This window comes from Scomber scombrus, chromosome 8, assembly GCF_963691925.1.
Source record: "Scomber scombrus chromosome 8, fScoSco1.1, whole genome shotgun sequence".
NCBI lineage: Eukaryota > Metazoa > Chordata > Actinopteri > Scombriformes > Scombridae > Scomber > Scomber scombrus.
The window spans coordinates 18,332,480-18,347,104 of NC_084977.1; the positions used below are offsets into that span (position 1 = coordinate 18,332,480).

Consider the following 14,625-nt stretch of genomic DNA (forward strand, 5'->3'; position numbering starts at 1 on the left):
CTTCTGGAAAACATTTCGCGAAGATCATAACTGCATTGTACCATGTTGTCATTCATTATCTGTCATTGTTCAGCACATTTTGACAAATATAGTCTCGTATTGTGTAACACTGGGCTACACCTCACTGTTTTGAACATCGGGATGATTATTTCATGTGTGGCTTTGCTTATCATGACACACAGTGATATAGGAAAATATCCATATTAATACCGTGATATTTCAGTCATATAATTTAGTCAGTGCTTAATATATCTTTATTTATGTCATTGTATCGTCTTGCTTTCTTTGGGACATGAGTAATGAATCCACAATGAAACGCCTAATGCATTCCTTCCTGCTTCTTAAACCAATCTGTAGTAAGATAGATAGATAGACTTTTATTGTCATTGTACAGACACCTGAACAACGAAATTAAAAAGCTGTAGCTGAAGGTGCTTTTACACATAAAAAACGTATAAAGTGTTCCACATAATAAAAAAAAGAAAACATGAATAGGAATACACAAAGTAATACAGACAAAGCTACATGATAGCTTTGTTTTGCACAAGCTGAGATTAACTTGTGTGCGTCTTGGTAAAGAAATTCAGCATTATGTTTCTGTTTGGTAGTTCATCTTTATTTTCTATGACATACAATAAAGCAACAAAAAAAAAATCATGAATTTGTTCTCAATTGGTGTATTCTGGTGTGATGTTGAATGCTGAGCTAGCACTGCTCCATCTCTGGGCCTCAACCCTGTCCCTTGTGAGACTGGGCCAAAAGAAAACAAACTGCATGTCCCCCATAAAAAGGTGGAATTCTGTTTGCAGAAGTGAAGAGAAGCACGGATTAGGACATCTGAAGCAGCAGTGGTACATGGGTCTTTCTGTTTTTCTTGGCCCATACGTCAGTGGTCGCTCCACTGCAGAGGACATAAGATCCTGGATTATTTGAGCAGGACATTTTGTTCACCTTGCAAATTGTCCAGAAAGGGAGGAGGGAGAGGTGGATTTTTTCAGGAGTAACACAAAATCCTGAATTCTTGCCAGTAAATGGGCAGGGAATACATCAGAAACTGAATGTTGATCAATGAGTACCAAGTAGTTACTAAATAACTCTGAATAAAGGAGATAAACATATAATCATATAATAAAGTTGCTTGAGAGTTATAAGTGGCAGTCAACTGATCTGACATACAAAGATGAGTTTCCGTGTCACTTATGTCTAAGTCTAAAAAAAAGCCCTGATAATGTCTCAACTTGAGCATGATACTCTAAATTTCTTAAAGGAAGTCTGCATTACAATTTGGGCACATGGATTTTGAAACTGCAATGGGCAGGGAGGGCTCTAAAGAAAGACTCTTTTGATTGAATTATGTGAAACATAGGATCCAGGATCTCTGCTCTGCTGCTTCAATGGGAAATCCAATTCAACAACTCTGCTATAAATTCTACTGTTTTGAAGTTCATACATTCTCAGTGTTTGTTGACATTGTCAAAAAGGTGATATTTCTGCTTTATGCTTATAACTGAGGTCGTAAGTGGTGGTGGCATACTCGGGTGAATTATATTGAATGGTGTTCCTAATATTTTGCCCCTCTCATGTATGTTAATGGAGTGGACAAAATATTAAGAACACCATTCAATATAATGCACCCTAGTACACCACCATCACTCACTATTACCTCACTAATAAACATAAAGTAGAATTATCACCTTTTTGATAATGTCAACAAAAACTTAAAATGTATAAACTTCATACATGTAGAATTTATAGCAAAGTTGTTGTATTCGATTGAATTAGTTTGCACAGGTGTGCCAAGTGAGGTGGCCGGTGACTGTATATTCTTGTTATTCCAAATGTGGCTTATGTGAGCGGGGACATATGTTAACTAAGGACCAGCAGAAGAGTAGCTTTTAGGAAAATTGGGTTTTTTTACAGGAATATGAGTGTGCAAGCTTTCCACCTTGCGTGGCCCTCCAGTGACGCCACGCTGCGTCACTTCCTGCCGTCAGACAGCCAGTTCAGGCCAGTTCACTACGTGCTGTAGTACTCAGTCTGTCCCGCTGAGCTGTCAACACACAGCAGCCCCTGCTCTGAGTGTCCGCTGCGACAAGATTTTTCTTCTCAACTTGGTCCGTTTTCTTCTTCAACGACGTTTTCCTTCAGATAACAGCTGCTTTCATCTCACCATGACTCGGAGGTGATCTTCAGAGTGTCCGGGTGGTTCTGGGTGAGTCTGTGATCCAGGAACATGTTGCGGTGTCTCCTCTCTGCTGTCATCGTCACACATGTCAGTTGCTACCTAGCGGGGCTAAAGCTAAAGTGGTAACGTTAGCTGCTGCTTATGTGGATGTCAGCTTTCATCCTCTCATGAAGGTGAGAGGCAGGGAAACCAGACAGCTTTGCCGGTTAAACGGGAATTCGCCCCCACATTGTCTCAAACCGAAAGTACAGAGAAAGACACATGGATGTTATCAATAAGCTGGTCAATGAGTAGCGAGCTAACAATGAAGCTTGGCTAATGTTAGCCAACTAGCCCGATGAAGACTCTTCCTGGCAGCCTGGAGGCTGTAGGAATGATTCATTTGTCAGTAATTTAACATTTAACGCGTAGGATGTAGGTCTTACCAGGGATGTAGTCAACATTAGCTAGTGAAAGGTTAACCTAGATTAAACCAAGGAAACCATGAACCAAAGCCGCATCCTGCTACAATGTTACAGCTTTTACCATATGGCAATTACCAATAACACATATTTTAAAACTGATTCTTAGGTCCCTAAATGGCGATTTGAGTTGCTTGTCACGTAGTATTCACAGTTATTCAATTACTTAAAAGAGTACCTCTGTTCAGGTTGTGAACTGTTTGGTCAACACCTGTCACTCTGGTCTGATTAGTAACAAGCAAGGATGTACTGTGCACATGTCAAGCAAACCAGCTTAATTAAATTAACAAGAGCCTGGGTAATGCCTAATTTCATCTCATGCTTATTAGCTTTCACAACTTGAATGTGTGATAACATACTATTGAAAATATGTAAAACAAACTGTACCTATAAACATGCTCAGCCTCTCTTGGAGCTCTTTGAGTCATTTTTAATCTAATTAAAACACAAGACTTTTGATTGTTTGATAATTATTGTTTAGCCTCAAAGTAATAAATTGTGTGCACAAATTAACAGTAAGGAAACAATTTGTAATCTCATATAGCAATGTCAAAGATAAAACAGCACCCTGTTTGACAGCCTGAGGCACATCTACACCTCTGTGTCTACTGAAATAATACTATGAAATGCAAATGCACCCTTTACACTGCCTACGACTTTACATTGGGTGTGTTTTTTTGTTATGGCTGCATTAACAGAGAATGTGTGCATCTTGCAGCAAAGGCTAAACAAGAAGTGTATCAAAAAAGTATGAAAACGTTATTGTTATTATTTTCTTATAGTTTGCAGTAGCTCCTTCCTGTCTTAGGTCTCTTGGTGGGCTCCCTCACTCGTGGCCCTCTTACATAAAAAGTTTTTTAGGGCAGTCTGCACAAGGCTGACTTATACTTCCATTTCGCCTTGCCATTATTATTATGATTGGCCTTACTGTACTGAAATGTATGCCTTGAAAAATGTTTTGTATCCTTTGCTACTTTGGCACTTAACTGTTACTTCACTTTAGATTTGTTTGGGCGATTTTTTTTTTTTTCACTATGTAGTTTTTGCCTAATAATTGATTTACCAGCAGTTTGACCTTCTGAATACAAGTGTTTTTAATCTAAAACCACTTGTCACAAATTAATTATGTACAGATGATTGATGCAACTGCCATAAACAAGTAAATGTGTCATTGATCATTTGTATGTGCCATACCAGTAAAAACTTGAATGGATATTGGTATATACTCTTCTAGAGTTGTTATTCTTGCATTACTTGTGGCTACATGCTGTAATTGTGGATGTCATTAATTGAGACTGCTGGCTGCTATTTATTTATTAGTGCTGCAGGCTCTGCATGGTTGGCATACCCAGACTACAAAAGGGTTTAGTAAACAAAGGATCAGAAAGAGATTTGTATAGCAGCACTGACAAATTTAAAAACGCCCTGATCTAGTTCAAGTTTATTTGTGTTGCACAAATACTGATCATGCAGACCAGCTCAGGACAAATGTATTCTGTTTATTCACTTTTCAGCATATATTACTAACAGAGACAGTGGAGTGGCTGGTTTGTGGCTCTCTATGCAGCCACAATGAGACTCAGGAGATAATTAGTTTGTGTGGCTTTTATTAACATGTAACCTTTGAGTTGAGAACAGTACCCATACACACAGTGTTATATTCCAATAGGACATGAATAAAATAGTCCCTCTTACACCCATAAACCTGAGCAGCCTCTGACTTCATGCTGAAAGATTCAGATGTGATGTGCAAAGTGCAAACTTTGTTTTTAATAATGTGACTGATGTTACAAAAGCCTGGGATAAGCTGGACCCCACTGCTTGGATGAAATATATCTGATGAATTCTGTACCTCTAAAATAGACTTGTTGTATTCATATAAGTTATTGGTGTAAAATAGGAGTCATTTTTGAACAAGATTTAACAAACTTTGGGATATCCTCAGCTCACGCCTTGCTTTCCCAGCAGTCAGAGAAATGCCCTACTGGTGAAACAACATGCGCTCAGGTTTCGCATGTTTTCACAGTATAAAAAAAACTAGAGCTGAAAAGATTATTCAACCGATTTAACTGTTGACTGGTAATGTTTCCATGAAATGTACTGGTTTATTTAATTTATTCTCTCCACTGATAGGAGAGAGAACCTGGGGCCTGATCGTTGTAGAAAAAAAATTACATTAGTGTGGGAGATATGTGTGATTTGAATGTCTGCTTAGGTTAGTGCTCAAGAGTTTGCTTCATTAGACTGGTTGGAAAAAAATAGGCCAGAAAAAAAGGGTAACCACAGATTTGTGGTTGGATATCGATGTGAGACACACTGCATGTCTTACATCAGTTTGGATTGATGCATTTTCAGACACAGAGGCTTATTTGTACATTTTCTAAATTGAACTATAGTTTTTAGTTTAACATGATGCATGCTTGGTTTCCAATTTTCCTTTAGAGGTGTTACTCTGCCTCAGATCTCAGATATAGCAGTATATAAAAATCCCACTCGAGTGGCTCCTTTTCACTTGGAATTAAGTCTACTAATAAGAGATTAGCCTGAACGTTTTAAGATTTGTGTCCATGTGCTGGTTACTTAGTTCAGTAAGGCCAGGAAGTACGGACAAACACAGACTCTATAAATATGTGTCTAGAGGACGTACTTGTCTATGGACTCAGTTTGACAGTTTGACTTGGGTAAATAACCTGATGAGTACTTGTTTTAAAAAAAATAAAATAAAAAAAAAGGCGTAGTACATATAGGATCATCTGGATCCCTGGAATTGAGGAATTGAACCTGCACTTTTCACCTTTGAACTTTGAACTTTTCTGTGGGAGGGTTTGAGGTTCTGTCCAAGCTGAAGATTTGGAAATGGTTTAGTCTCAAGTTAAGAAGTAAGGCGCCAGTATTCCACGGGCCTTTGAACCAACGCCTCAAGACTTTTCACAGGTGCACTTAAGCACAGCAGCCTGCGATGGAAGGCCTGCCAGTGTTGATTTAGAGTTGAGATGAGAACTATCCTGACATGGTAAAAGTCCTCTCAACAGCCCAGCACTGTTTGATGTGGGAGCTCCAGAGCAGCATGATAGAGAAACTGATCTTTCTAGTACCGGCCCAGCGGTTTGTTTCCAACAAGACCAAGACAAACCTGCAGCCTTTATCAATGGAAGTGAGAAGAAACACTTGGAATGAAAATAGAAACAACTGTGAAATTTAACACAGTAATGCAAACCAGAGGACAGAGTCGTTTGTTCATCAGATAACGCTGAGTTCATTGTGGATCAAAGTTTCCCTTCTGTTTTAAAGTTGTGTAGTCCAGCAACTCTGGTACGTGTTCATTTTAGAGTTTATTCAAACATTTTACCAAGGACTTTTTTTTAGACTGTTTCCTTTAATTCCTTAGGAACCTGCATGCAGTTTGAGTCTACAGATTAATGATCCTGATTGACCGATAGTGTGATGTTGCAGGGAGACTTGTAGTGACGTGTTTCATCTCTCAGTGATTCGTTTTGAGGCTGCAAAACTGGATGAGAAACAGCAGCTGAAAACCTGACTCCTATGATTTTTGGACATATTAAACTCTTATTCATCACCAAAAGCCTCAAAAGCACCATTTTTTTCTTTGGAATTACTTGGAAGACTTCCATTTGCTCTATTAGCTTGTAGCATGATATCACAGCATCCTGTCATTCTCCAGGCAATAGCATCCCAAAGGTCGCCCCTTGTCTGACTGCATCTCAAGTCTGTGTGGGGCTAGATGGGAACATAAACCTTCTTTGGGACCTGTTAGATTGGGATCTGGCAGTGAGAGCACAGATTGAGTTACATTTCTTCCCTTCGTGCATTTGTCGTACCGGAAGTTAAGATTGTAATCAATTTCATCTGATTTGCATCTTTCATCTGAGTTTGCACTGATACACAGATGAGATTTGCGACTTAATTTTGCATATGAAAGAAACTTGAAACTGTTGAATAATCTGTTACTTCCACCTAGAATTGTTATTTCCTACCGTGGGTCATAGAGTGTCGTAAAGCTGCTCTATTAGGTAATAACGTGTTTTAATCTCATGCACAGTGGTATCAGAAGTGTTTCATAGACTGTCAAGCAATGCCACTGTTAATCCAAGAGCATGTGGTCTGACTTAAAACTTTGGATCTGTAGGATTATTGGTTTTTCCCAGCCTTTTCCTTCCATTATTTCTAATAGGGTTTTCTCTGGATGGAGCCCGCATACTGAGACCTTGGTGATTTTTGTCCTCATTCGTTCTCTTTTCCCACCACATTTTCATAACAGCCAATAATATCAACAGTTCTTCTCACTTGATAGTGATTGCAAGTGTACGATGCACAAACAATCTTAAAACATACAGTATCAGTATCTATAATGCATTTGCAGCCCATACTCTGTGTGGATTATCCCTACAAGTTTATGGGTGTTTGCTTCATTGATAGATCAGTTTGAGTAGGTTATTTTTATTACAATGGGCTTGAATTGTGTTTGAGGTTGATGTACTTTCATTAAGTCTAACAGCTTTTTACATAAAAAACATATCCACACTAATGACAAAACAAAACTTATTGTTCAGTATGTTATCAGTGGCGGTGGGCTCTTGAAGCTGGCTGGGGAAGAGGTTTTGGTTCGGACAACAGAGGAAGGGCAGGTAGTCATACAATTTTTTAGTAAAGCCAGTGGCCACAGTGATAAACAGCTTGATTGGCCCATGATGTGGAACAAAGCTTGGCTATTATACCCCATGAGTGGGAGGGGAAGTGATAAAGAAAGCACATTGAGTGCAGAGTATGATGGTAACAAAACACTTTCCTCCAAATGCTTCCATGAATTATAGACTCCTGTCATTAGGTCATGGCTCATTGTTCATGTTTTCCTTTTTGTCTGTGCGTCGAAGAACAGGACAGAAAGGGAAAGGACAATATGTCTAGTCTTAGCTATCATAGAGTTATTCATTTATATACAGTAGTTTTGCTTTGCTCATGTTCAGGTTCTTATGAAACACAGTACCAGTCAAAAGGTTGAACACACTAACTTTGGACTGGTACTATGTTCATTAAGTGATTGCTGAGCAGCTGCTTAAATGGGATCTTAACTTTGTACAAATTATATTTAGGTAATGATGACACTACTATCTTCAAACGATTCAAGCACGGGACTTGAAGCATTACTTTTAAGTTAAAGCTACCATACAGTGATGCATGACAACAATCTTTTTATTACTATCACGTAAGATATCGGGTGACATTTGAAATTAAATCCCACATAAAGCTGACACTGTAAGTTCGTTAGGCTAATTGATGAGGCGATCAACATTAAAATTAATCTGCGACTATTGTGATAATAAATTGTCATTTTCCAAGCATAATGTGCTGTACATTGTTTGGATTCAGCTTCTTGATTCTGAGCATTTGCTTTGCTTTTAAGACATCGCCTTGGTTTTCCAAGATATTGAGACAAGCATTTTTTTTGTATTTTCTTTCGATTTATAGATGACTTATCAAGAACATAATATGAAACTAATCGTCGGTTGCAGCCTCAGGCCCAGGGCTGTACAAACATCGGCTCTGCGTATGAAAGAAATGTTTATTTAAAGGTCCATTTGCTAATGTTAATTAATGTATCGCTGCTTGTAGTTTGCGCTCAGTTGATAAATTGGAGTGTCAGAGCTCATGATACACTAAAAAGAATTATTAATTTATTGTGTCCATAGATAATCACTTCATATAGTATGCTCCCTGCTAGCTAAGAGCTGTGCTTGGTACTCATCTGGTCTTGGTAGCTGTGTGCGTCTCTACGTCTGTCATCTTCTTACAAATACTTTCTGTTTTTGTTATACTGTTTTTTTCCACTCCCAACAGAGAATAGCCAGTGTTGCTTATTAATACAATAGCAGACTAATCAAATGAGAGACAACAATGTGGCTGTAGGCTGGGCTGAATGAATCTATAAATACCTCTGAAGTCATGCTGACTCCTAGAGGCCCCAAACAGGGTCCTCTGTATTCCAGTAAGAACAGTGGTCTCTTCTGTCATCTTCGTCTTCACAACAGGAGACTCAGCATTAATTCTGTTGTTAGTGTTTAGAAGGAAAGAAGAGGATGGGAGATGCATTACTGTCTTTCTATAGCATTGGGACCAGAAGGGAACACCAAGCCTCGTGAGTTGATGGTAGTCAGGAGGCATCACCTGCGGTTTCAGCAGGAGGTCACGATTATTATATAGACTTTTTAGTAACTGTGGGAAATAATTACTGGGAATGGAGCATAAAATGGATGGTCAGCACGGGACAGGATTAGCAACAACAGAAGTCCACAGGAGCCGGTGGGAACAGGAAGATGTACTTTAACATGATGGGAAAACATTTCAGTTACACTTTAGTCTGGTCTAGTCCGTGAAATTCAACCCAAAGATCTGTATCAGTGTGGACATGGTAATCTGTACTCTCTTGATGCTGTCAGTCTATTGTTGGAGTTGTTCACTTCAGACTTGTTATTAGAAAGTTCACTCATTTCCAAATGTGGTTTCTTGAGGACAATTGAGTTTAATTTAATTCATTTTAGTCAGTTGATTGTCTCCAGTAAACCAGTAAACACCTTTAGTGAGTGTCTTACATCACTTCGTAGGTTTGAAACTTCCTCAGTTGCAGCTCAATACACATTAACTATTTTTGTTTTTCCTTCCAATAATATGTTACTATTTTGTTGAAGTCTCTTCTGTAGTTAACCTCTATAGTCAATTTAGTGGAAAGACCTGACCTTTTAGAAAGATATGTTTATAATGTGCATTGTTTGTGACCCCCCCTCAGGGTTCCAGGTTGGTGTGGTGAGAGAGCAAGCTAACTACGGGGTGGAGCACTGCCTGGGGCATTTTGTCCCTGGCTGTCAAGGTAAGAGCACACCAACCAGCTGGAAACGTCTGCTTTATTAGTAGTTTTTGTGGCATATGTAGCCATTTTCAGCCAGACACCCAGGTTGTTAATCCCCTGGAGCTGATTGCACTGCAAATATACTGAGCAGCTATGTGAGGAGACTGTAGTAGCACCTAAATAACGAAGCTGCTTTGTAAAAAAAGAATTTATGGGACAAAGGCCTTCTCTAGATTATGTGTCTATGTCAAAGTACAACTAAACTTGCCTCCTTCCCCAGTTAACATGTAACATATTGGTATGTGAGCCACAAACAGGGTTAAAATGTCTGGCCCGTCAGCTGTCAAGCTTTAACTTTAGCCTGTTGTCTGTTTTGAGTATATAATTATGGAGCGCTGTTTTCTGAGGTCACAACCCTGTTATCTGAATGATGATTCCAACATAACAGACAATGTAACGGTCTCTGATTTTAGTAACCGCATAAGCTTGATACTTTGCAATCTGTGAGTCACCATACCAGAACAGCAGTCCCATAAAAGACTGTGTCCATGATGCACTGATGTCGGCATTTCCAGTCAGAGCAGACATTGGGGAGGGAGTGTTCTTGTTGCTCTGCACCCACTGCCTAGTGCCGGCCAGGGGGCTGCTATTGTAAAATACTAGGAAGGGCTTGGTCCTAAGCAAAATATTGCGCTGTATGCCAGAGAAAAAGTACAGCCGAGTGCAGCTGACAGATAAGGTCGAGTGTGGGGGTAGTGATACAGGATTACCATGCCTTGACAAGCCAGCGCTCCTTTGTGATCTCCCTGTGTTTGTGTCATTTCATATGGTTTTTTTTTTCCTTTCTGTTTATATGTGTGTATTTCTTTTCTTTGGCCCCCTCTCTGTTTGATGCAAGGCATCTCTGTATCATGATCTGCTTCTTTGGGCTTTCACACTAAAGGCAACGTTACAGCAGTGCACAGAGGAAGACCATTGTTTTCAGTGAGGAAGGCAACAAAGCTCCCTTGAAGTTGCATGAGGCAAAACTGGAGCATTATTCTATCAGTCAGAAGGTATATTTTTTATCAGTGGTAAGGTTGGCTGTAATTAGCAAAAACGGTCTCAAGGGAATACAAGGAAATGCAAGTGCCAGGTCAGACAATTTGCGGTTGATGTTTACATAGCCTTCATAGTCCTTGTTTCAACTGTTGAAGCAGCTTCTAGATGAATGATTGTCTGTGTAGCTCAATGATTATATATTTTAACCCCTGAAATATTTGCACATTATTCACATCGCAACTACATTTACATTGACCATTTACAAACACATATCCAGATGTAATACTCTTGGCAGGCAGACTACCTTGTGCAAGTTATGCACTTTTATGGGAAAGCCTGTGCTCTGAATGCCTCTTCTTCCTCTTATACTCCATCCCTTCGCCAGTATTTTTTACTTTTTCTTTTTCCTAACTTATGACATATATATGATGGTGTTGTTGACAACATAAGAGATATTGAACAATTGTCCAGTACCTTTTAGCTGCAGCTGCAATATGTCACCTGATTGTGTATCTCTTTTACTGAATCAGAATTTAAAGTACTTTTCGTAGGAGTAGCTGAGTTGGAAAACTATAGTGGTGTATACTAGTATTGTAGCTGTATTTGTATAGTGATGTGCCAGTTCTACTAAACAGTGTATTGACTCAACAGGACTGACAGTGTGATGTTCAACAGTAATGCTGTGTGTTTGCTAACATGCCAAGTGCTGTTACAAATCACAGACATGCAGCTGCAAGTTTTGTGCTACCCTTTAGCTAGCTGTGGATTCACATCCAACATGTGCATAGAGTAGCCAGCAATTGCTTCCCATTTCTAATTTATTACTTCCCACCTGCCTTGTGTGGAATGATGGGAGGTTACGAATAAAGCAGCTTTTTATTTTTTCATGGTTGTTCCCAGTTTGGCACACCAAGCCGAGCCGTGATGACACAGGTTTCCACAACAGCCTCACAGCCTGCTGTGGTCCTGCTGTGAGGCTGTAGTATCAATGGCTGTGTTGGAGACCAAAGAGAAACAATGTTTATAAATCTCTCTGTGTTCAACTCCTACTGCTTTTGTAGCTTCTCACTGAATCGCTCTGGCTCAAAGTTTAGTTCCTCTCCTGCTTTCATGTGACTAATATTTAATATCATTCTTATTTCACTGTCTCTTAATTGCTTTCAGCCATATCAGAGCTGTATTAAGTAACTGCTGATGAAAACCTATCCCTACATGCTTTTGCTGATTAATATTAAAAGCTTTCCACCAACAAACCACCTGGGGGCTTTTATTGAGAAGTGATAGGAAATGAAATGCAATAGCAGAGCTATGGTAGCAGTGCTATTCTCTATATAAAAATGTTATACTTAACAACATATGGAAATGTTTGGCTCTATCTGGTCAGCTGAGTAGTTTTAAATATTGTAGGGAGGAACAGCGATAGCCGCAGTTAGCTGTTATATGAAGATTCTTAATGCTTTTTCTGCACACCAGCACACCTCCAACACGATACACAGCTTTATTTTACCTCGCCATGCTGTACAGTGGAAAACACTCATCATGTGGCTGTTGATAGCATGGCTTGACGCATCTACCTCCACCACCATAGGAAAACTCTGTCAAGCTCCCTCACCTGTTTTTCTGACGCTGCTCTCATCACCCAAAAGCTGGGTTGGCATCTTAGCAGCACATGATGGGATGTCACCAATTGGAGCAGAAACCTGAGTGTCCTGAGTATCCTTAGTGTATTGGTTATCAATCCTGACCTTAATGCCAGTTGCCTAATTTTATATTACTTGCTCACAGTTTGATTTAGCCTCGCAGTAAATTCATTAGCTATAACCTCCGTTATTTCCAAGGGCCTGTTCTTCTTTTGACACTATCTGTATGTGAATGCAAAATTCACATACACATACTCTCAGAAAGTGCCTTCCTTGACAGCTGGCTGGTCCTTAGAGAAAACTGAGAGGAGGAAATGGAGACATGAGACATGCTTGATATTGGGTAACACACATTTGGTGACTCAGCTGGTCTGTGCATGGATATGTTGCCACACTTAAGAGATAATCTCAGGTGTTTTGAGGTCAAGCAGCTGTCTGAAAAGGGCTAAGCATGGTTGTAGTTTGAGCATGTCCTTTCAATGAACTACTGTCCTCCAGTTAGCTTTATTACTCTTTGTATCAACAGAAAGTAATATATCTCTTTTGAGTTGTTCTTGTCTCACAGACAGTTGAAGAGTTCACACTGGCTTAATAGGATTTTCCAAGAATTAAGAGAGAGTTTTATCCCTTCTCATCTGCCCCTTATTGACCATATGCCATTGAAAGTTTCTTTTATATCTATATGTAGGAATACACTTGATTTAATGTACAAAGCATTTAAAGTATCGGGAAAAAATCAATTAACTAGATTATAAAATTGAGTCGAAGAAACAACATTGAAGCAATTGAATTGACAGAAATTTGATATTTCAAGGGCTGATGGTACAACAACACATGTAATTCATACATATTAATGATTAATTTAATGATTTTGAGTTTATGTACCTTTAACATTAAGCAGAACATCACAAAGTGTTACTTATACTTGTCTCATAGTCAAACATTTTATATACATGGTAAAAATGTGTCAGCTTGTTATTCACATAAGCAGAAAAAAATTGATATCCAATGCCCAAGACTTAGAGAGTGATTGATAAATGCATTGCAGTGTTATTCACCTCCAAATATTGACAATGGTCGTACCTACTGACTAATTCAAAGGCTCTTGTAAAGTAGCGTTCAGGCATTTAGCTAATGCTCTTATCAAGAACATAAGATGGAAGCTTCTGTGCCTTAACAGGACATTTCATCTTGTGTCTCTTAAAGACAAACAGTCAGATTGATGCTACCATTGATCCTCTCACAGGACATTCTCACCTTTCACTTGATTTAAAGTCTTTCTCCATCTCATTTTTCTGCTGTGTTTGCAGTGACTAAGGAAGGGGCTTGGCAAACTGTTCTGCAGCATGGAGAAGGAAGATATGAAGGTCCTCAACAAGGGGGACGAGGAGGAGATGGTGAGCCTCATTTTCATCTTGCATTAGCACCAAGGTGGGAATTGTTATTTTGAGACTCATAAGACTGTGCCACTTCTATCTTTGCACCCTTCAGGAGCTGCAGGGCTACCGTCTGTGCCGTTGGCGGTTGGCCCTCGTGGGCCTCGGGGTGCTGTGTACAGGGGGCTTCCTCCTCCTGCTGCTCTACTGGATGCCAGAGTGGTGTGTCAAATCCACCTGCACCCGTACCACAGCCCGTGATGCCGAAGTGGTGTTGCTGCGCTCCACGGTGAGTAGTAAACTAAACTGTGAGGGTATGCATTAATGTTTGCAGAAAATATTGTGGTTTTATCCATAGCTTAAGAGAGGCTGTTGACGTCTTATCAATTAAAAAAATGATAGTGATATCAGTAGTGCTCATGTGGATGTGTGTGTGTAGGGTCAGGTGTTGTGAAGCAAAAATAAAACAAAGGCTAAGCAAAGCAAAAAGGTGCATGCGCTGGCAGTGAAAATAGCGAGCCTACGCTGGAAGCTGGGACTTTAATATCCTGTAGAGCTCTGGGCTCAGGTGCTCCTGATCTGGTTGGATACTGCAATCAGCTCCTCTGGCACCTCAAAGATAACATGGGTAGACACAGTAACTGACACGGCACATCCACAAGCAGACAGGGATTACCACAATATCCATAAAGTACGTGTCTGTCTGTGTGTGCGCATTCCTGTCTCTCTATGTTGGTCTCTTGCTTGTTTGCATTCAACCCTGACCATCTGTATATGAATCCATTTGTCGGATTATGTGTGTTGCTTACATTTCATGATGGTTGAAGAATGAGTAATATCCTTCAATGGAAATATTTTTGCTACTGTTCTCTTGATTTGTTCAGAAATAGGACTTTGGGGTTTAAGATGAAGATTACATTTAGGATTATTTAGGGTAAGGCAAAGTCTGAAAATAACAGGCAAAGCACCAGATACAGTTCAGTGTTGTAATGTGGAAACAAAAGTCCACCTGCTGCTCTGATCACTTGCCTTTTTAAGACAGACGTGCATGATAGAAATG

The 14,625-nt window shown here is 39.6% G+C and overlaps 1 protein-coding gene across 2 annotated transcripts in view; it reads left to right on the forward strand.

The window, feature by feature from the left end:
- Positions 1–2,081: 2,081 nt before the first annotated feature.
- The window catches only part of atp13a3 (ATPase 13A3), a 35,722-nt gene continuing 23,178 nt past the window's right edge, over positions 2,082–14,625 (forward strand). For both annotated transcript variants that reach the window (XM_062423769.1, XM_062423770.1), the window contains exons 1-4: positions 2,082–2,212; positions 9,449–9,529; positions 13,500–13,586; positions 13,681–13,854. In XM_062423769.1, the coding sequence (XP_062279753.1) occupies positions 13,536–13,586; positions 13,681–13,854 (225 nt within the window). In that variant the 5' untranslated portion in view covers positions 2,082–2,212; positions 9,449–9,529; positions 13,500–13,535. The remainder of the gene's footprint in view (positions 2,213–9,448; positions 9,530–13,499; positions 13,587–13,680; positions 13,855–14,625) is intronic.